This window comes from Paraphaeosphaeria sporulosa, assembly GCF_001642045.1.
Source record: "Paraphaeosphaeria sporulosa strain AP3s5-JAC2a unplaced genomic scaffold CC84scaffold_3, whole genome shotgun sequence".
In the NCBI taxonomy this organism is placed as follows: Eukaryota; Fungi; Ascomycota; class Dothideomycetes; order Pleosporales; family Didymosphaeriaceae; genus Paraphaeosphaeria; species Paraphaeosphaeria sporulosa.
In genome coordinates this window covers 1,290,932-1,311,448 of record NW_017253362.1, presented here as the reverse complement: position 1 = coordinate 1,311,448, position 20,517 = coordinate 1,290,932, and the positions used below count along the sequence as shown (strand labels likewise).

At 54.9% G+C, this 20,517-nt stretch overlaps 6 protein-coding genes across 6 annotated transcripts; 5 read left to right on the top strand and 1 right to left on the bottom strand.

Moving 5' to 3' along the window:
* Window positions 1-68: 68 nt before the first annotated feature.
* CC84DRAFT_1162271 (uncharacterized protein) lies at window positions 69-2,782 on the top strand. The gene is made up of 4 exons (XM_018177949.1): window positions 69-217; window positions 272-309; window positions 367-1,585; window positions 1,632-2,782. Exons 1-4 carry the CDS (start codon window positions 163-165, stop codon window positions 2,477-2,479), a joined length of 2,160 nt encoding a protein of 719 aa, XP_018038667.1. The 5' UTR covers window positions 69-162; the 3' UTR covers window positions 2,480-2,782.
* A 3,712-nt stretch (window positions 2,783-6,494) lies between these two features.
* On the top strand, window positions 6,495-7,483 carry CC84DRAFT_570386 (uncharacterized protein). The gene has a single exon (XM_018186721.1). The coding sequence runs from the start codon at window positions 6,744-6,746 to the stop codon at window positions 7,251-7,253; it is 510 nt and encodes a 169-aa protein (XP_018038666.1). The 5' UTR covers window positions 6,495-6,743; the 3' UTR covers window positions 7,254-7,483.
* Window positions 7,484-10,143: 2,660 nt separating this feature from the next.
* On the top strand, window positions 10,144-11,484 carry CC84DRAFT_1185195 (kinase-like protein; the record flags this gene model as incomplete). The annotated part of the gene is made up of 2 exons (XM_018180793.1): window positions 10,144-10,732; window positions 10,784-11,484. The coding sequence occupies 2 exons, from the start codon at window positions 10,144-10,146 to the stop codon at window positions 11,482-11,484; spliced, it is 1,290 nt and encodes a 429-aa protein (XP_018038665.1).
* A 464-nt stretch (window positions 11,485-11,948) lies between these two features.
* On the bottom strand, window positions 11,949-13,125 carry CC84DRAFT_564282 (uncharacterized protein). The gene has a single exon (XM_018186712.1). The coding sequence runs from the start codon at window positions 12,945-12,947 to the stop codon at window positions 12,321-12,323; it is 627 nt and encodes a 208-aa protein (XP_018038664.1). The 5' UTR covers window positions 12,948-13,125; the 3' UTR covers window positions 11,949-12,320.
* A 4,004-nt stretch (window positions 13,126-17,129) lies between these two features.
* Window positions 17,130-18,036, top strand: CC84DRAFT_1214811 (MFS general substrate transporter; the record flags this gene model as incomplete). The annotated part of the gene is made up of 2 exons (XM_018182674.1): window positions 17,130-17,566; window positions 17,619-18,036. 2 exons carry the CDS (start codon window positions 17,130-17,132, stop codon window positions 18,034-18,036), a joined length of 855 nt encoding a protein of 284 aa, XP_018038663.1.
* A 48-nt stretch (window positions 18,037-18,084) lies between these two features.
* CC84DRAFT_565207 (uncharacterized protein) lies at window positions 18,085-19,015 on the top strand. Its single transcript, XM_018186715.1, has 3 exons — window positions 18,085-18,327; window positions 18,403-18,647; window positions 18,697-19,015. The coding sequence occupies exons 1-3, from the start codon at window positions 18,191-18,193 to the stop codon at window positions 18,924-18,926; spliced, it is 612 nt and encodes a 203-aa protein (XP_018038662.1). The 5' UTR covers window positions 18,085-18,190; the 3' UTR covers window positions 18,927-19,015.
* The last annotated feature ends 1,502 nt before the right edge of the window (window positions 19,016-20,517 follow it).

Sequence of the window (20,517 nt, the reverse complement as noted above, 5' to 3'; positions counted from 1 at the left end):
GTGGACCAATCCGCGCCGGGCTTGCACAAGTGCGGAGGCGGGAACTCACGTGCTGCGTTGCGACCGCACGTCGACGTTTGCTTGTCGTCCAACCTCGCTGCAAGCGATAGCCTGCGAGCTGCCTTATTGCTGCAGCGAGCCGCCCGCCGTCGCGCCGCCGCCATGAGTACCATGATCACCTTCGCGGCCAACAACGAGTTCTTCAGGAAGCGCAAGCGTAATGCGACCCCGGTGCTGTTCTCCGCGAGCCAGGTTGCTAATGCTCCACCAGGCGTACATCGCGCATGCGACTCGTGCAAGAAACGACGGGTAAGCAGCCTCCACAGCCGCACGCAGCATGGTGGCGGCTCTCTAACCGTCCAGTAGAAGCGATGCAGCCATACCTTCGACGACGACGCGGATGCCGGAAGCTCTACCAAAAGCGGACAGCCCGCCAACCATGCTCAGGAACCTCATGCATCAAATGCCAGCTATCCTGATCAAAGAGGCCCGCGGGCGGATTCTCAGCGCGATGGAGCAGGAACCCACTCTTCCATGGCGCCCTACAGCCCCAGCGACGACCCGCCCGCTCAGACGCCGCCCAACTTCCTCGGCTACCTGAACCCGGAGGCTGTCCTCAGGGAGCAGGTCTACTCGGAGAAGGGCAAGTCAACGCAGTCTCCCGTGATTCCCTCCATAGGCCAGTGGATAGAAGGCGAGAACCCTGCCCTAGGCAGACCATCCACGAGCCAGCCCGGAGCAGCACCAGCAAGATTCGATGACACGAGTCCGACTGCGAACCAGGACGTCAGAGTCCAGCGAGCTCTTCGTCAGTATCTGGAAGCAGTCGGCGTCACAATTTTACCACCTCGGGAGTGTCAAGACGGCTTGCTCGACCTCTACTTCAACTATGTCCATCCGTTGCTCCCGCTGATTGACCAAGATGTATTTGCCGAACGCTACGCCCAAGGGCATGAGTCTCGTCTGTTGATGCAGGCAATATGTATTGTAGCTTCAAAGCATGCCGATGCTGGGAGCTATCTGTGTCTCGGCGACGATCCTCGCAAGATGGGCCCGCGCGAGTTCTCACATCGCCTGTACAACGCTGTCATCGCAGGCATTGAGGCCAAGCTGGAGAAGAACCGTGTCGTCTTGATACAGGTCCTAGCACTGATATCGCTGCACTGCGAAGGCCCCGATGGTGCCGAGCAGGCGTCAATGCATCTCGCACAGGCTATACACCACGCACACACGTTCGGCCTGCAGTTCGGACATCAGTGGAAAAACCAAAAGTCCGACGACCAAGAAAACCTAGAAGACCTTTTCTGGTGCTTGTGGAGTCTGGACAAGATCAACGCTTGCATGAATGGGAGACCGCTCTTGATGCATGAACGCGATAATAGTCTGACGAAGCTGCCTACGGATCCAGAGAAGAGGCAGAGTCCGTTCGGTGTTTGGCTGCAGATATCAGAGATGCTTGACAAAGTCATAGACTACTACAGACCTGGCAGCAAGGCAGAAGAGACGGGCTGGGAAGGTGACGACTTTCTGGGTTTTGAGGAGATGGTCGGCGACGGCGAGGACAAGCTTGAAGGTCCTATCATGAGTGAGTTGCACCTAGAGTACATGGTCAAAATACTCATCAGCTGCAGGCTTACTGTCACTCTTCCACCACACCATGTGCATGGCATCGCACAAGTCACTGTCTATAAACGCTCCCGTCAAGTCCACGCCGTCCTATGTCCGACAAAGTCTATCCGCGACTCGAGTGATCCATCTGCTAAATGCAGAAGCTCCCGAACGTCTACCACCCCTACCACTAGTCCCCTATGCACTATCTGTTGCCCTGAGCGTGGTCTATCGGCATTTCCGTTCTAGAAGGCTGAAGGTGCACATCAACCGCGCAAGTGAAGAACTGAAGCAATGCGTCGTGCTCCTTAACCGCCTACGTTACGCATGGTGGGCAGCTGGCACAATGGCTGATCTCGGCACCGCCGTCCTGAACAACGCAGAACGCAACACGCGCACAGCAAACACGCCCGCCGCTCCCGCAGACCATTTGCACCACCCCGTTACCAAACCAGATCCGGCGGGTACCCACATCCAGCAGCAGCATCACGCGTCCACGCCGAGCAACTGGCAGACCCTCGACAACGCCACGCCAATTGATCCGCGCCTGCAAGCTCCAAATCCAGCCTCCGCACCCACGCCACACATGACGCATCTTCTCAATCCTCTCCCGCCACCACCTACGCCGGGCCAGCATCCAACGAGCAGCGAGCGCGGCTCCCATTCGCAACATCCCGGCGCAGCACCGCCGATGGCGCACGCGGGCCAGCCGTTCGACTTCTCCGAGGCAAGTCCGGATTGGCTGAACTTTGACACTGCGTTTGAGAACTTTGAGGGACTACTGGGGAGCTCGGGTGCAGATCTGAGCAATGAGCTGTTTAGGCCGTTAAATTATGAGAGTCTAGATGGGTTTCTGGATCCGGGGAATTGAGGGTGGCATCTTATGGAGTCATCTGGATAGGGCGGGCACGGAGCATGGAGATGCTGCGATAGCAAAGGAAGCTGTATATTCTTTGTGTGTTTGTAGATGACTGTCTTTATGTCGGTATAAAGTGTCTATACGGTGTGTTCGGAAGTATTTCCTTAGGCCGAAATCGGGTTGGGAATAGGGTACGTGTGGGAAATGTAGGCAGGGCAGGATATCACATGTTAGGACAGGACTGGGCGCTTGCAGTATACCACTTCTGGCTTGCTTAGGAAATGGTTTCTTCTCTTCACACCCTCTAGGATATCGCTGTGTTGTTTTGTTGCTCTGCTCTGATCTTTAGACTAGGCTAGCAACCTACGACTCGTGTGCTACACTTCCCTCGCCGGACGGAAGAGCCTGCTCGCGCCTCCCTTCGGAAAATGTGAGCGGAAGAAGCACCCCTCACCTTCGAGGTGATGTGATGATGCGCAAGGAAAACCATTCACCTTCTAAGTTATACACACAGTAAGAGTGTTCTCAAGAATGCTCTGCAACCAGGACGCCCGTGTACAAATTAGCCAATAGTGTGCTCATGCTCTCTTACAACCTCTATCTCCAGCCCCTAAATTATGCTTGATTGCCTAGAATCGCTGTATTTCACCTGCCGCACCTTATATGCTTCTTACCTTGGTGTCGACAGCTGTATGCAGAGCGCGGCGAGCCTAGAGCCCTGTCTGGAGGAGCGGAGTAACATGCACATGTTGTTCCTAGATCCATCCGCGTATAGTACCACTGGTATCAGATTCGCTAGCAATGGCCCTCGGCCAGCGCAGGTGAAGAGGTCGGGCCTCAGTCAAGGACTGGCATCGACTGGCTCTGCGTACCACGCTGTTTGGTGGTGCCGTACACGCGCGGCACCTCCGTTGGGATGTATAATTGTGCGCTTGATGAAGCGTACAGGGTGATGTTGGGCCGCAGATGTCGTGGGATATGTGAGGGGGAAGTAGATGTTCGCACGGTCCGATGATAGGACATATCGGAACGTCTGAGGAGCTAAGGCTGTCGAAGATGCGGTTCTAGTTAGTGTGAGTTGCAAATATCTATTGAGCGTTGTGTGTGAACAGATGGCTGGACACGTAGTGTGGAGCGGGCATGTGAGCAGCACCATAGGTCAAGGAAAGCATCTAACGGATTTTGAGATTGTAGAAAAAGATAGCAGCGTCCAGCAGTATTTTTGAGACTCTCTAATATGTACTGGCCTTGTAATAGTGGCCTGCAGTTTCCCGTGATGAAGTGAAGAATGGGGCGGTAATTTTGACTTCTCTGGAACCGCATGCCGGCGGACTGAGTTCTGGTAGCTGTGTTGGATTGCACCATGAGACTTGCTGCGAAAAGACGTATGTCTGTGAGCAGTTGCCAGTCTGTTCTGCGTCAATCTCGGTGGAATATTCACTGAAAGGTCCAGTGCCAGACTGTCATTGTTCCGCAACATAAACAGAGCACTGAGGCGGTACGCGCTCCGCGAGACATGGGATCCTGTGGCAAGGTGTCCGGCATACCCTGTGAAACACCGCAAGGCTTCCAAGCTTGCGAAGATCACTGACATCCAAGCGCTGTCCTAGACGTAGTCCGACAGCGGCGCTTGCGCTCAGAATATCGTGACTGTTTATGCCACAGTCAATAGGACGAAGATGGAGCAGCATGCGTGGAGATGCGTGTTCTCAATCTCCACACGAAAATAGCACGGCATTCCCAAGTCCCGAAAAGCGCCCATCTAAACCCACGCCTTTGGGACTGTTTGGCTACGCAGCTATTACTCATGGCGAAGGTCGCTAGCAGCGGGATTAGATGATGGCAGAATGATCTATCATCATCAACCGTGCGTATCTGGATGATCTGGATCCCAATCTATTTCCACTCGTGCATTGGTGTTTCACCCAGATGACCTCACGCCTCACGCTCTCGCACGCGCGAGAGCGACACCCCACCGCTGCGGCACGCACGGTCAGACCAGAGGCCATGTACTCGAAACCATCCTGGGCGCCAGACATCCTTCAGCCCGTTGTGTGGGGAGGATCCAGCGGATCGTAGACGATGTGATGGGTGCGGCGTGGTGCGATGCTGTACGGTACCTTACGGCGCAGTTCATCGCGAATGCAACTGCACCGCACCAAGTTCATCTCACGTCAATCTCATCGGTCTAGAGTATGTATGCATGTCTTCCCCCAGACTTCATACCGTCGGTTACCCTGATTCGGGAGTGAGGGCGTCTATATCAGTGCTGGTGGAGGCGCTTACGAATAGAGTGTTGGCGCTAGGGCAAGGTTTCGTCTCATGGATTGGACGGGATGATGTTCACGATAATTTGATGTTCTGTTTGCGAGTTTCTTCGTCAGCTGGGGACGCCAGTCTGCGTCCCCACTGAGCGTGCGCCTGCGCCTCACAGCTGCGTTTCACGTCGTCTCCCATGGCACGCCTTGTTCCCGACGCAGCGGCTACGGCGACGATGGTTGTGGTGGCTAGGTCCTATGTTCTACGCCATTCCAGCTGAGGAAGTCCAAACCTTGAGAAGGTCTGCGTGACGGTTGGTCGCAATGTAGGCCAGAACTCGGACCCCAGGGCGTCTGAGCGCACCGCATCCTGTGGCGTTAATGATTGCGTTGTGAGGAAGGTGTTCGGGTGAAGGATGCTGCAAGGCGAATGTCGTTGGAGGCCGTACAAACTGCGAAGCTGACTGAATCCTTTGCTGTCCGCGTTGTGGGCCACACAGCCTTGCAGAGGACGAAGGACTTACGTGCGAAAGTAAGATTGGTGACATTGCAGTTGCCGAACTGATACCTAGGGTGGCAGAAGGGCAATACTTTAGGATGCATCGGGATTGGCGATCAGTTGATGGGGGCCAAGGGTGAATTGTTCGCGTACTACAATGGCAACCGCTGCATCAAGCCTTCAAGATGCAGGCGGCTTCGCGGTTTCCGAATAATACGAATGTCATCCAGAGGAGGTGAAGGACCAACTACGGCGCTTACGCTGAACGTGCAGTCTCCCATGTGATTCGCCTCATCGCCGAGATTGATCGTGGAGGACATACCCGAGAACTACCATTGTAGGCATTAGCAGAAGCGTTCGGTGGTGTACATGGTGATAATCTAGGGACCGTGCTGCATGTAGTGCTCAGCTGATGACTCGGAGAAAATAGCATCCTCATGGTGGAATAACGGCCTGGTGCAAAGCTTAGCTGGTTCGACCTAGTTTTAGGCCTGGAAGGCACTTTGGTCAACAGCTTGATCTCGAAGCCGCCGAGTCTTGGTAGCGACCCAGGGCGGGCCGGAGTGTATTCATTGGTTCTGCCCCATGACTTCCAACGGCGGCCGTTCGCTACCGGTGGTCCGTTCGAACGCTTCAGCGTTAAGACTTAACGATAATGGGCACCTGTAGTCGAGAAACTATGACCTGTACATTCTGCAGGGCAATACACAAACGCCGCGATGGTATCCCATCAAACGTAGTAGACCACGGCGGATCAGCCGGACTCTCGAGTACTCAAGCGTTCCGACAAAGTTGGCAATCTGGGTCGGTGGCCGCATGTTCATCTGACAGTAAATTCATCTCATCACCACCCGCATGTTCGATGCTAGCCACATGACCAGCGTATTCATAGGATGGAGGAATGGTAATCATATGCAGCCCGCGGATACTCGTATAGCAAGCATTCTGAAAATTGCGGACCAATCGAGGATTACCGCGACTTGCATATGCCTGGGTGTCCTCCAAGATGAACAAGATCATCTGGGGTTGACCTGCTCACTGCAGGTCAAGAGCGACAAAATGCTGGTCTTTGCGGCGAAATATACGATGTGCTGATCTTTCAATGTGATCGAGCAAATCAGATCAGGAGCACCTTGTTGTTGTGCTGTGCGGGTTAAAGATCTGACCTCAGCATACTCCGTCTGGATGAAACGCAGGGCTCTTTCGTCATTGGTCCGTTGCCTGGCTGGCAACCGCTCCACAACCGGTGTAAGCACTTCTTCTGGCACACGGCACGCACTTTCAGCGCTACCTGCCCGAAAGATACTCCGTACCCGCGCGCTGATTATGAAGGCTGGTTTCGAGTGCTGGTTCGTTCAGGGCTCCCAGTCTCATTGTTGGGATCGTCCCAGGGTTAATTTGGGTAACACGGGACAACAAAGTCGCTTTCAAAATCAGAAACTGCGAACCCATGCTCCGCGCATCCAAAGCATGAACAGCGATAATAGAATGTTTCCGGAACCATAGCAACGAAACGCCCATGCCTAGAGATCGTGTCTTGGATCTACTGGCAACGCGGCGGGCTATTGCTCGCCAATCACTGCGATGTTGCAGAGCCTTGCAGAGCTGGTGTGGAGCTGGCAAGGGATCGCATGTCGCTGGTCGGCCACTCGATACTGGCAGTGAGCGGCAAAGAAGAGCAATGATAGGGATGTTCAGATCGAGATCGCCTCAACACGACAACTGTGGTGCTCTGTGGTGTCATAGGTCCATCACTTGCCAACACGAGGATTCTAGACGAGGCCTGGAATCCCTGACCGGAGGCTGGTGGGTCTGTGAAGCCCTGTGGAAGAGGATCGTCAAGGCGACGGCGTCACTGGTAATGCCTCAGGAATTCAATCGCAGCAGCCACGTTGCGGAAAGCCAAAAGTCATCGGGCCGGATGGCGGCACACCAGTGTACTTGTTGGATTCGATTGGAGAGAGTCCCTGCAGATGCGCAGTATACTACGCAAGTAGCGTTCATTAGCATGAAGACTTGCAGAGTGTGAGAGTCTTCACGGTGGCGGGGCAGTGGACTATCGATAAGGTCGTCGGTGGTCCGTTCGATGGCCAGCTCACGTCACGGGACGCTTGGCATTACCGCCAGTCTTCTCCCGGACTAGCAGATCTGCCCGAGGCACGCTCAAGCAGCGGTGAGCGACCTGACACTTCCACTGAGACCGTTTGAGTACGTACTCCATACGACGGATCCCATGCGTTTGAGGAGTCCGGCCTGCCACGGAGACGCAAGCAAATGAGCCCGTCGCGCGATAGCCGTGAGGCATTGGTAGTGATCCACTGGTTTGGTGGACCCTCAATGTCGGCATAGAACAAGCGCAGTGTGTGGATGTGTTGCCTCATCACTCGGTGTTCCAAGATGTGGAATATTGGCTGTGGTGCAGGACTCAGGGGCCACGTTCAATACTCCGTTGACAAACAGTTCTATTCAAAGCGACTCTAAAAGAGGTATGTCCTCCAGAGGTGCAGTTATTGACAAGTGCAGGGCTACATCCACTCCGCAGCCGCGTCCTTGGGAACGGGCAATGGCGAGTTACTCGGGACGGTATGGCACATACAGTGGGCGTGACAAGGAGTGCAGCGTGGCAATCTCGCTCGGACACGATCAGCAGCGCCTGTGCTCACAGACTCCCGCTCCGTGTTTGATGACCTCTGTCAACGGGAAGCGAAGCCTGGCACGGATGCCGGCGGGATGCGTGAGCGATGAAAAGAAAATCCTGCAGCGTCCTCGTGCTGGCAGCTCGGTTCCCATCTGAGCGGGAAGCATTCCATGGCTCGGACCCTGGGCAGGTTGCCCGCTGGGGGCAAGCGCAGGTGGTTAATCATCCAACGGGCGTGGATACGAGGAAATGAGATGCACGCCGGTAGAAATCCCTTGCTCGATGCAGCCTATTTCGATCGGCACCCCCTTTCGATCTCGCAAGCGGTTCGCGGTTGGGAGAGGGCGGTTCGAGATGATGAGAGGGTGATTGCGCAAGCGCCACGTTTGTAGAGAGGCCCAGTGGCTCGCTGGTTTGCTCGTAGAGCGTGAGCTTGCGGTGCTGCCGTCGTAGCGGCGCCGTGCTGGCGACAGTCACAAGATGGGTGTGCCACCAGGCTCTGCGAAAGCCCGTGAGTCAGAGGCGCGTGGTTGGCAGCGATGGAGATTATCGGCGCTGCGATTGGGCGGGAGCGAAACTCTGTAGAAAATTCTACGTGGCGTGGCGTGTTACTGGCTGCACCCGCAAATCACGGCCCAAACTGGGCTTGCGGGGCGCCGATGGCAGAGAAGGCTCTGGACGTTAGTCATGGCTGTGGCAGCAAGATTGTCAATATATCGACGGGCCAATAGGCGCAGCGACGGGCCAGGCGGCGACCAGGCTCTGCACCGTCGAAGCACTGGGGAAGCTCCAAGCGCGATGCCACGGCCAGGCTGTTTGGCGCGCGCAGGTTCGAGACAGCGTGCAGCTGGATGGGGAAGGACAAAGCAGAGTGGGTGCGGGCGCAGCGTGAAGCTCCACCATGGCGAAACCGGAAACGTGAGCGCGGCTGTCAAAGGGCTTGCGAGTCCGACACGGCCGGGTTCAGGCAGCAGATGCGCGCAAAGGTCTGATGGCAGCATGACATTGACAGTCAGAGCAGTGCCGCAGCTCGCGGTGGGCGGCTGGTTTCGTCATGACCATCGAACGCCGGCCGTGCGCGACCACAGATGAGACTGGTCACAGACGTCGTAAGCTTGCAGGCTTTGCGGTGTCTGGCGCTAGGCTCTAGCTGCGATCCGCCTGCGCGCTGGGGCGACTCTCCGGCCGGTGGCAGGCCGGCTGGGTGCTGGGTGCTGGCTGGGTGCTGGCTGGGTGCTGGCTGGGTGCTGCTGCTGGCTGGGAAGGCGGGCACTGAAGGCTGGGGCGAGTCGCCGCGCCCAGGCGTGCGTGCGTCTGCGGTGCGCGCAGGCCACTCGCGGCCCTCAACAGCAGCGCGGTGGCGAGCCCGGGAGCAGCGCAGGAGCAGGTGCAGGCTCGCTAGCACGCCGTGGCAGCGACTCGACGCCCCAGAGCAGCCTGGTGCAGCGCGCGCCGCCGTGTGTGACGGCGACGCTGCGACGGCCGGGATGCCTGCGACTGCGACCGGTGCTGACGGGCTCGACGCGCGCCATTGGCCGCTGCGCACACAGCCGCCCGGCGAGCAGCGGAGCGACGCCGCGCCGGGCAGTGGGCGCTGCGTGTGGGTGGCATGAATCAGGCGCCTTTGTTGCTTTGTTGTTGGCGGCGCCATGCTGCGTGCGGCCTAGCCGCCTGCATCCCTCGCGTTCGCCTCCCTGCACGCCCAGCACGGTTGCAGCGGTGGGCCCGCCATCGCTAGCGGCACCCACGGCGTGGCCCTCGACGCCCATCCTTCGCTGAGCGCCGCGGGTGGCCTGTCTGCCCTCCCGTCTTCGTCATAGCGCCCCTTGCTAGGCCCATCCTTCCCTATATTTACAGAAAACCGGGGCGTCCACCGCCCAATAGCCTGCAGGGGCCCAAAAGACACGAGCCTTTATCACACTGGCGCCCTCGACCGCATACATCATATCCCGCCTCACCCAGACCTCATATACATCCTCTCCACCCGTATCAAGAGCACGCTCCTTACCATCAAGCCATCAGCCTCGCTCCCTATCACGGTTCGACTCATCCTCTGTCCGGCCATCCCCCTCCACATCCACCGCCGCCTGTCCATGGGATTTCTGTCTTTCTAATACGTTGCTGTCTCTTTATCCAAGCTTCCAGTCACGGGACCTCATTTGGACTCACCGACCCAGTCATAGTCATAGCCAGTCCGCTCCCTTCTCCCAGGAAGTACTTATCCCGTCCTTGAGGCCTTCAGTGGACCGTCGAGGACTCTACACAACCCCCCTACCAGACCATGTTGCCGACCCCCCCTGCATCTCCCACCCTCAATGGATTTTGCAACCCGGAAGACCGCCTAGGCCAGATCCTCGCTGGAAGACTCCAGTTGACAGGTATCCTTGGAGTAGGTGCTTATGGAGTCGTCTACACCGCCGTGGACATCCAGACCAACACGCCCTATGCCGTCAAGGCCCTTAACAAGATCGGCCTGGAGCCCCGGCAACGAAAGTTCCAGCAGAGGGAAATCCAGCTCCACCACCAGGCCAGTGCCCATCCCAATGTTGTCTCCTTGGTAAAGATCATGGACGCTCCAGACTGCACATATGTTGTCATCGAGTACTGCCCAGAGGGCGACCTGTTCTCAAACATCACTGAGCAGGGAAAGTATGTTGGTAACGATGCACTTGCCAAGAGGGCCTTCCTCCAGATATTGGATGCCGTGGAATTCTGCCACTCCATTGGAATCTACCACAGGGACCTCAAGCCGGAGAACGTTTTGGTGACTGACAATGGAATGACCTGCAAGCTTGCCGATTTCGGACTGGCCACCAACGACCACATCACGTCTGATTTCGGATGCGGCTCGACCTTCTACATGTCGCCTGGTAAGCTCACATTTACAGTCCTAGCTCAAGTCACGTGCTAATTCTTGGCAGAATGCCAGACGGCCGCTCCCAAGGCCTACTCCTGCTACGCGTCAGCCCCTAACGACGTCTGGAGCCTCGGTGTTATCCTCGTCAATCTGACTTGTGGACGCAACCCATGGAAGCGCGCCTCGTATGAGGACAGCACTTTCCGTGCCTACATGAAGGACCCCAAATTCTTGAGATCCATTCTGCCCATCTCCCCGGAATTGGACTCCATCATGAGGCGCATCTTTGAGTTCAACCCCGTCAAGAGGATCACCATCCCCGAGCTCCGCGAGTTGATCATGCGATGCCCCAGGTTCACTGCTACCAAGTCAGCGGCTCCTACGCCAATGGCTTCCCCACCATTTGCTCCCGTGGACTACCAGGAGGCCTCCTACTACCAGGCTGTACCGCCTGCGGCTGCCCTTCCTGGCCCAGTCTACTCCCCCTCCGTCTGGGAGCTACCCTCACCCCAACACTCCATCTCTTCAGGAAGCTCGAACTCAGATACCGAATGTGTTTTCTCCTCTTGCTCATCAGCTTCCTCTGCCTCCTCGACTTCATCCTTCACGCACGTCCATCCGGCCCAGAAGCCGTCTGTGCGTCAATCTACATACGTTTCCCAGCCACCCGCCAGTGGATGGTTCCACCCCTTCTTCCAAGCAGCCAACCTGGTCAAGCATGTGTCGTTCCAGCCACCGATGATGGCTCCGGTACATGTTTACTAGATGGTCCCGCTTCCACGTGGTCCCCATCCGGACACGCTTGTTCACGATGTGTTCATATTTTCCTTCGCATCTTAAAAGTCATGACGAGATGATATTCTGCAGCGGCTATTACTATTGCACGGTGTCAGCGCGGACCAGGATTCCCGGCGTTTTTCCAAAATAGACCTTCAGCATCAGATCTAGCAGGCCCAGGATCCACCCTCTTCTTTGCCGGATCTGAAAGCCTCGGATTAGAACATGTACTACGTTTTTAACTTGGGAGGCCGAAGCCTTGACGGTTTGTCTCCATGTGTGGATATTTGCACGATTTGGTTGTTGCACGAGACAACGATTTTTCGAAGGAGGGGCTTTCTATGCATTTCACGGAGTTGCTATTTCTACGATGGACTTTGGATACCTTGAAAGGTTTTTCAGTCGTTTACGATCACTTATTCTTTTCCTTTATTCTTATCAAAGATACCAGAGCAGGTTAAACACCTTTTGACTCACACTGTACGGTAGTTGTCCTGAAAACATGGACGGAGAAGTCTTGCCCAGCGGCAAGTTCAACAACAATATCAAGAGACATTATGGCGATGCAACGAATTGTTGCATCTGCCGAAGACCAACAGTCACATTCACATTCACGATGCTTTGAGGTGAATACGACGCTCTCATTACTCCAGACGTCCTGGATCAAGATCTCACCTGCTCCCGTTCCGCTTTGCCCGTCTTCGTACGAATATTCACAGCGCCCATGTCGTAAAGTCGGTGACACAAGGCAGCGCACCACTGCATGACCCTTGTCTCGCGTCCTTAGGAAAAGCAACCGTCTCAAAACGGCCGTCTGCCTTCGCCTAAGTGAAGCAGCCAACCAGCATCCATGCACCCCCACCCGTATAGAGTTGGCGGAGGGCGGGCCAGGGCGTACATGCTTCGCGCATGCTACGTTTGCGCACTGTCGTCCGCGAACGAATGGCACGCGTTGCAAGGCCCGAAGGTTTGCCAGAGCACAAGCTGAGGGTGTAGCGTGCAGTAGACTGATTTGACAGACACGTTTGCTGGCATGGGCAGGATTGAGCCGGCCGCTGGGTCTGCATCCGCCTTACAGTGCATGCTAGACCACACGCAGCTAGCCAGCGCCGGCGTTTCTTAGCAGATTGATGAGCAGCCGACGGCAGATTAATGACGAGATGCTCGATCGAGACTCCATGTCTTGCTGCGACTTTTGCATGCCGCTTGTGAGTTTTGGGGAGAGGCTGAGCAAGCCATTCCCAGTGCCAATGCTCCAAGATGCAGCCCCCATGCGCGCTGGAAGGACTGGATATTGAATTGGGCTGGATTCCATGTATCAGCTGCACGGCAATCGCAAGGGAGCCTGTAGCATCACCAACACCATCATTTGAGATGAGATTGTTGAGATCGCTATAATTCGTGATGAGCAATCCAAGACCCAGGCACCAGCCGTCCCGCGTCTCAGCCATCCACTAGTCGAGTTTTTGTGTCGCTCAGGGCTGAGTTTGCGTTCGACCACCACTGTCCATCAGCTCTTTGTCTTGCGGCGCCAGGCCGAAGTAGATACGGGGGCGTCACCGGAAATCACGATGCACCGTTGCGTGTAGCAGGGAGCGTTTGGCGGCGTCGATAGCCTAATCATCTGACGAGCCATGATTACCAAAGAGCATGCGATGCTCGCTCAGCTGGCGAATAGGAGCGTGAGCACTCTGTACGCCGTGCAACACCTTGGCTGGAGGCGCACGCCTCGACGAGATGGCGTGCAGCCCCTGATCTTGGCCGGTGGCAAGCATCACGACCTGCTTCTCACCACGACAATAATCCCTCAACAACCGTCTCCTGTCACATCGCAGCCGATCAGCCGCCGCGGGATTCTAAACTCGACTAGCGCTTGATTGAGAAGCTTTTGGGGCGCTCGGGCATCCGTAAGTGGCGACGTCTGGACCACTTCCATCTGATTGTAGCCGTTACCTAGTTTTGCGCTGCACGAGATATATTGCCCATCCCAAGGATCCGTCTCATTCGCCCGCTGCTGCAAGTCGTGAGCTGACCACTGTATAGTCCGTATGTTTCTGCATTGGTGTGGCGTAGAGCAATATCCGTGACTATCCCACGCGGACTCCATCCAACACTGCATTGTCCTCATGGGGAAGCTACGGAAAGCCTTTGAGCCTTGTCGAGAAAAATTTCTGCTTGTGAGCCGTTCGTGACATGAGAGCCATGTGCATACCAACATCTGCCATGCCAGATTTTTCCGACAGGTGAGCTGCAGCCTTCTCGGCCGGTCGACGTCTTCGTTCAGCCACACTTCTTACGCGGACTCCTGATGCTGCCTATACGATATGTGATTAGGCACCGTTGGAGCATCTGCATTAGAGCACATGTTCATGCGCAATTCAACAGGAGAGCAGCAAGCGCATAGCCGAGCAGGGGAGAGTCCTCGAGACATACATATCCATTGTGGCTGCTGTCTGTTGTACGACCGACGACACCATCATCCGGGGCTGTTACCTGTATCACCACACCAAGGTGTGGCTGTGCTTTGCCGGGTGTGCATAATGCTTTTCTCACTGACCTACTTGCCGGTCCATTGCTGATGGATATTTGCTTTTAGACAAAGTTCCGAGTGATGCCTGTCCAAGGCTTCTTGGAACCTGGCTTAATGCCTGCGAACCCAAGCTGGTGTGGCGGATGCATAGTGTCTAGCTCTCGCGTGTTCCTTCTTTGTTCGTACCGGTTAGATATTTCAGAACTCAGAGCCAAGCTTTGATGCGTCCACTGCAGCCAGCTGACGGTAGGAACCTAGGCTCAGCCATCGAACCACAACTTCAGTCGGCGAGACGCATTCTAAGCCGACTTCTCCTGCACCTGTATTAGCTTGTGCAGTTCACCACCGCGAGCTTCCCCGTCCTCGTCTCGAGAGCCGACAGAACCACCACCGTGACACCGAGGTGTTCCCGGTGGGCTTGAGTGCCGGCTGGTTGTACAGCTCGATTGATGCGTCGCACCTTCGGTCGTTGGCGGAACATGACTGTTGCTGTGTTCGCGCCTTCCCCACGATGAGCCAACCTCCCCACCTCAGGGTTCGTCGGCTGCAGCTGTCGACCCGAGTAGCACTGCAGCATCTCCAACTTTGGTTCTCCGCAGCAAGCAACCGCGTACTATCGCCAGCCTCCTGTGCTACGTTGCCCCAGTTTGCTTCTCACCCTTGCATCCCCACGAGGTACCCACTGTCAGCTCCGGCGGCTACCCGTCTCTGAAACCGACCCGAGGATGCAATTGACTGGTTCCGTGCGGTGTGGCTCTCGGGGAGGAGCTCGCATCTTGGAGGCGTTACGTTCCGCGATCAAGTCGGGACTTCTTATGTGAGAGTCAGCGAGCACATGTCGAACAGTGTCTGATGGTGCAATGTTTCAACCTTGCGGAAGAGCCTTCAAATGTTCTCTTTCCAGGAAATGTCCTCCACAAGTGCACCAATGTGGTTCCTCTGCCTTCGTTATCCAAAGACAGGTCTGAGTTGTAGTGCTCCGTCTGACTGCAGGCGACAGTGTACCCTCTCTCAAACGCAACTGTACACAAGAACTGTCACGTAACGGCGGTTTGGTATGTAAAGGTGCAGGATCTCAAGCAAAAGTCGTGGTTGCACGTGGTCCAGCGACTCCTCATCCAGAAGCAGTCGTGTCGGTATGACTTCAAGTGTTAGCGACGTTCACACAACGTCCTTCACCGGCCCCTGCTATCCCTTTCTTCCTCAATTTCTCATTGTTCTCTCAGACGCTGAGGCTAACGCTAGCCACCTTGTGTCTGTCACACCTCACCTTCGAACAGCTTCTCGGTATCTAGGCACGAATCCTCGTTCGATGTCCCTTTCCGGGCCGAAATAGGGTCCCCGAACGCAAACCGAAATGTGGAGCAACAAGAAACATGTCCTGCTTGTGAGCCAAACTTCGGCTCGAGCCTGCAGCTGAGTAGGTTTGGAAGTCGGGACAGCTAATGCTTGCAAGCGCTGCAGCATCCGGCGGAACCCATGTGTGGGTGGCTATGTTATTCTGCCACTGTCGGCTTTGTGGAACGCAATGTATGTGTGGACTGCGATAAAGGCGGGTTGCTGACGCTGTAACATCTTAGAGTTTTCGTGCTGGACATAGCCTCTACGCTTGCCACACAGCTAGAGATGCGACGATCAACTCTACTCTAGATTCAACACTACCTTCAAAACTTAATTAGTGTGAATCAAGACGCGTCTGTTGTGCAACTTTTGCGGCAGATGTGCCTATCCATCCCTTACCGAGCGAAACACCAATCTTCCATTCCGATCCTTGCCGAAAATCGCATCCCGCAGGCGCTCCCTGGACCCACACCCACATCGGAGATTTTGAGACCTATCAATACTCTCTGCCGCTTCAATTCGTAACAATGTTGTGCCAACGCATCATGCGTATCACGACATGGACGTTCTCTTCCCCGCATTAACATCGTTGCCACGAGGCAGCTAGCTCAAGCACATTCGTTCTGCACGCTGTTCTCGTTGAGCCGTTCGAGACCTGCGGACGCATATTCTTAGTGAAGGTGCCACAGTGATAGCTCAAAGACAGTACTGAGCTCTGTAGCACGAGCGAAGACATTCTTTGCCACTGCTCACCGCCACCCGGAAAACTCAAGTACCCTTTGTAACCCCGTTGCACAATACGCGTGAATACAGACTCGACGCTATGGGTAGGTCATTTGGCACTCCCTCTCCACTTCGCAGTCTGGTATGAAATGCTCTCATCCAGGAATTCACCGCGTATGGTAGCATTCGGAAAGATTTATTGACGTGCGCTATGCCCACGGGAAAACGAGACGTCGAGCCTGAGCGATGTCTGCCTGATTTTGGCTTCATCGTGCGTCGTCAAGTCTACTTGACCGAGATCCTCAGTTGCAAGTCAACGGCGATGTCTTACACAATACGCACAAACATTGCAAGTCGAATAAACCGACACATCATTGCGACAGCTCAATTTGCATATTGCATGAAGAACAGAAGTCCATTCTCTTATCGGTAGTGTCATAGCAGGAGATAGTGATTGGCACTGAAAGCTGCTGCTCCTAGAACCAGTGCTTTCGAGCGCGGCGATGTATCTGCATCAATGAATTCAGACTGTCCGGTTGAGACTGCCCTCATCACCAGCGCGGGGTCACCAAAGCATACCCGCAACCGCCATGCTCACACTACGATCGATCCTCACACTTCTCGTTCCTGATCATGATCAATCTGTTCGTCTAGTCGCGCCGTCACGCGTATCTGAGCCTGCTCTGTTGCCTTCTTCCTGGCTTTGTTTTTCAGAACATGACGAGCAATCGACTGCGTCTCGCCTATGTTACAGGGTTGCATACTGTGAAAGAACGATACATTACAGGAAGAGGATTGATTCTGCACCTAGGCATGGGCGGGCACAGTCGCCTCCGTGAACCTGGGTGTGAACGACAGAAGGAAGGTCCGATCAGCAAGAACGTCTGCCACGCCATTGACCTCGACGGCCCTTCCGCTGGACAGTGAGCACGCCTACCGCTACACGCCGCCAACGAATCCTCCCTACGGCTATCGTACTATCAACAGCAGGGCCGCTTTGGTTCCAGCATATTTCTATGCAGACCGACGATCGCTCACAATGGATACACATTCTTCCTGCCCATGGTCACTCGCCGACTCTCCAATCGCCGACTCCCCAACACTGTCGCAGCGCGTGTCGTGGTCCAACTCATCAACGAGCATTAAGAACAGCGAAGGCATAAAGTACCGTGATGAGTTCCGCAGATTATATGAGAGCACGTCCGAAGCTGTGTATTGTACGCCCATGCCCAAGATCGAGATTGCGACACCGGAGCCAACGCACAGTAGCTCTCGCGTGGGAGTAGCACCTGTCTCGGAAGAAGAGCGTACCTCAGAAGACCCGAAGTCTATAAAGCAAGCGACCGAGATGTGCGCCCCGCTAGATCCAAATCTCCTCGAATGGGAGGGCATTCAAGATTCTGACCATCCAGGGAACTGGCCAGGCTGGAAGAAGACCGGCAATATCACGATCATCTTGATGATGTGTGTGACTCAGTGAGTACAACTTCAAACACTGTGGGAGTTCAATCACGTTATCGATCGGCAGTGCATTCGCAACCACCGCTCCCATACCCGTTATCGGAATGATACAGGTAGATTTCGGGTCGAATGATGTCTACCTGTCAGCGTTTGTTGTCTGCGCCTACGTCCTTGGCTTCACAGCAGGGCCCTTGCTGGTTGTTCCGCTTGCTGAAGACCTTGGTCGCGTTATCATGTATCATTTTTGCAACATCCTCTTCATCAGTTTCAACTGCTGGTGTGCGAAATCCGAGGATCTGGTCATGCTAGCGCTAGCACGATTCCTCTCGGGCTGTGGAGGTGCTGTTGCCCAGTCTCTCGCAGCTCGCAGCATCAGCGTCTTGGTCCAAGGTGGCGTGGGTCTCCTCATGGCATTCGTGGTGTTAGCTGTCTACCTCACTCCAGCTATCAGTCCACTTGTTGGGAGTCATATCTACATCGACTAGGGCTGGCTGTGGATCTTCTGGGTTACAGCAATGATGGGTGGCTTCTGCACCGTCATCGGCGTTGCGATATCCGAAACACACGAACCGATACTCCTACGCAGAAAGGCATTTATGAGGACACAAAGCACCCACAATTGGGGACTTTACACGCCCTATGGTTTCGGCGAACACCCAGGTCAAACCGTCAGTACCCGCTTCAAGCGCACTTTTCCCCAACCTTTGCGCATACTCCTCTCGCCGTCGTTCTTCTTTACTTCATTCATACCTGCTGCAGGCTACGCAATCTTGTACATAATTTACATCAATCTGCCACGGGCCTTTCTTCCCGTCTATATTTAGCCGTCAAGGAATCTTGGCCTTGCCTACTTTGAAATTGCAGTGGGCATTATCATCGCCATCGCTACCGGAGCTGCAACAAGCGAAAAATATGCAACGCTGCAAGCCACAAGGAATGACACGAGAGCGGAAAATAGACTGGTTCAACTCTTATGCTTTTGGCCATTCACACCCCTGGGGCTCTGTCTATATGGATACTTCTGCGTCAGAAGATGCATTGGGCGGGCGCGATAGTCAGTCTGGAATTTATTGGTGCTGGAGTCATGTTCGCCATCGTATGTTACCATCTTCACTCAGCCTCTCTCGCCTGCTGACAAAATGTAGCAACTCAACGGTCTTTACCTTATCGACGCATTTCCTACAAGGTTTATATCTGCTACACACGCAAGCATACTTCTGCAACCGCTATTGGGGGCGCCATCCCATTATTCTCACAAAAACTGTACGATTATGCTAGTCCACCGGACATATTCTATCTTCTGCGGGGCGTTTCATTCTTTTTGACTGTTGTACCGGGTATCTTCTCACTCAGAAGAGGAGAGAGGCAGGCGTGATACCAACGTTCTTGCGTGGATGAAACGCGCGTATGGTGCTCGCCTCACTTTCACTTTCATCGTAATCGTAGTGTTTGCTATTGTTCACTTATTGGCCATCCCGCTACGCGTTCTCACTATTGTAATAATGTGCTGAGACGAATTCACTTATTGTCTTCTTAGCACAACATCGGCCTCGATGCATTGGCAGGATATAAATTTGAGCTCTCAAGCACGTTTCTTCGTTTCCTCATACATTCCAGCTACCTCATTGCACATCGCAACATCAAATCTTTCTTCAGCTATCAATTACTTCGCACTTGAGACATCGTATTCTCCATTCGCGCTTCTAATATCACAGCTGTCCTCCTTAGCGTCTGCACGCTAGCGTGGGACGAGGATATCTACTACCGGTCTTTCCTTGGACCGATCCTCGACCTGATTTTGGACCGTGATCCCTACGACCCCTTCGACTCAGGCTCTGGCTATGCTATCTTCATTGACGACAACTGGAACGTGATCAGCGCATTCTTACCTGCTCTGGAGCCTTCTGCTCCTTGTTTCGCTACCACCTCTCATCATCTTTGCACACCTGGTCCGCAGTGCCGCCGTCCACGCCCTTTGGGGCGAAACCACACTCAAAGGCTTGAAGGCTCCGCGGACGAATCTACAACCCAGTTCTAATACACGCTACATGATACTCGGCGGAGACGGAACGGTGATCTGGGTCTGTGGAGTGGGCGGCGGATTCGAAGATATGATCGGCGGGAACATTGAGGGGGCTATTGCCAGGTTCTACAGGTGCATGCGTCCTGCGCGCCCTCATCTTCGACACCGTTGCAGCCCACCGGACGCAGCACGACGCCATCACTACCGGCGCGAACCTCGTCCGCAAGTTCACCCGCGAGATGGCACCCGAGCCGCACGCTCAACCCGATCCACCATCACCGATCTTGACCTGGACGGGCCTGTACAACAAGCATCGTAACTTTCACAAGCGCATATCGAGCAGCTTGAAGGTACGCGATAGTTAGCGGACTCGACTACTCCGTCCGGTCGAGGACTATATCGCGGGCAGGACTGGGATGCGAGAAGAGGAGTTTGTGGACGAGGCGGTTGTGAGTTCGTGATTTGCGGGCAGGAAGCCGTCGCGGCCGCGACCAACTCAGCTTGATCGGAGGTGCAGGAGCGGTAGCAGCAATCGTGAGAATCGACGGAGGGGAAGGTCGACGGAGAGGCAGGTCGATGAAGATGATTACATGACTATGGAAGATGCTTAGGAATTGCGGGATAGGATTGGCGTGTGGATTGGATCGGACATGGAAACGTTTTCGGCATGATTGCGTTTGAGTCAGTCGCAAGAACGATGGAGGTGAACGTTGGGCACGGGGTATGAGTGCATTTCCACCGAAGAAAAGACGAGGAGAATCAAGTAGGATGGCAGAGTGGATGCTCATGTGCTGACACTGTAGTATTGAGGTTGTATACGCGACGGTTCGGACTTTAGCCCTCGATGCTGTACATCCGTCATTCCTGCCTTTCCACTTCCACACACGACATGTACAATGATCATCCACCGTCCATCAGCTTATCTCATCCGAGTTCCTGAGCT

Excerpts from the sequence above, each read along its gene's own strand:
- CC84DRAFT_564282 (XM_018186712.1), bottom strand. The coding sequence starts at position 12,947 with ATGGCTGAGACGCGGGACGGCTGGTGCCTGGGTCTTGGATTGCTCATC.
- CC84DRAFT_1162271 (XM_018177949.1), top strand. The coding sequence starts at position 163 with ATGAGTACCATGATCACCTTCGCGGCCAACAACGAGTTCTTCAGGAAG. Across the intron at positions 218-271 it reads GTTCTTCAGGAAGCGCAAGC|GCGTACATCGCGCATGCGAC; the intron begins GTAATGCGACCC and ends ATGCTCCACCAG. Across the intron at positions 1,586-1,631 it reads GCTTGAAGGTCCTATCATGA|GCTTACTGTCACTCTTCCAC; the intron begins GTGAGTTGCACC and ends CATCAGCTGCAG.
- CC84DRAFT_570386 (XM_018186721.1), top strand. The coding sequence starts at position 6,744 with ATGCCTAGAGATCGTGTCTTGGATCTACTGGCAACGCGGCGGGCTATT.
- CC84DRAFT_565207 (XM_018186715.1), top strand. The coding sequence starts at position 18,191 with ATGGTTTCGGCGAACACCCAGGTCAAACCGTCAGTACCCGCTTCAAGC. Across the intron at positions 18,328-18,402 it reads CAGGCTACGCAATCTTGTAC|TTTGAAATTGCAGTGGGCAT; the intron begins ATAATTTACATC and ends GGCCTTGCCTAC. Across the intron at positions 18,648-18,696 it reads CTGGAGTCATGTTCGCCATC|CAACTCAACGGTCTTTACCT; the intron begins GTATGTTACCAT and ends GACAAAATGTAG.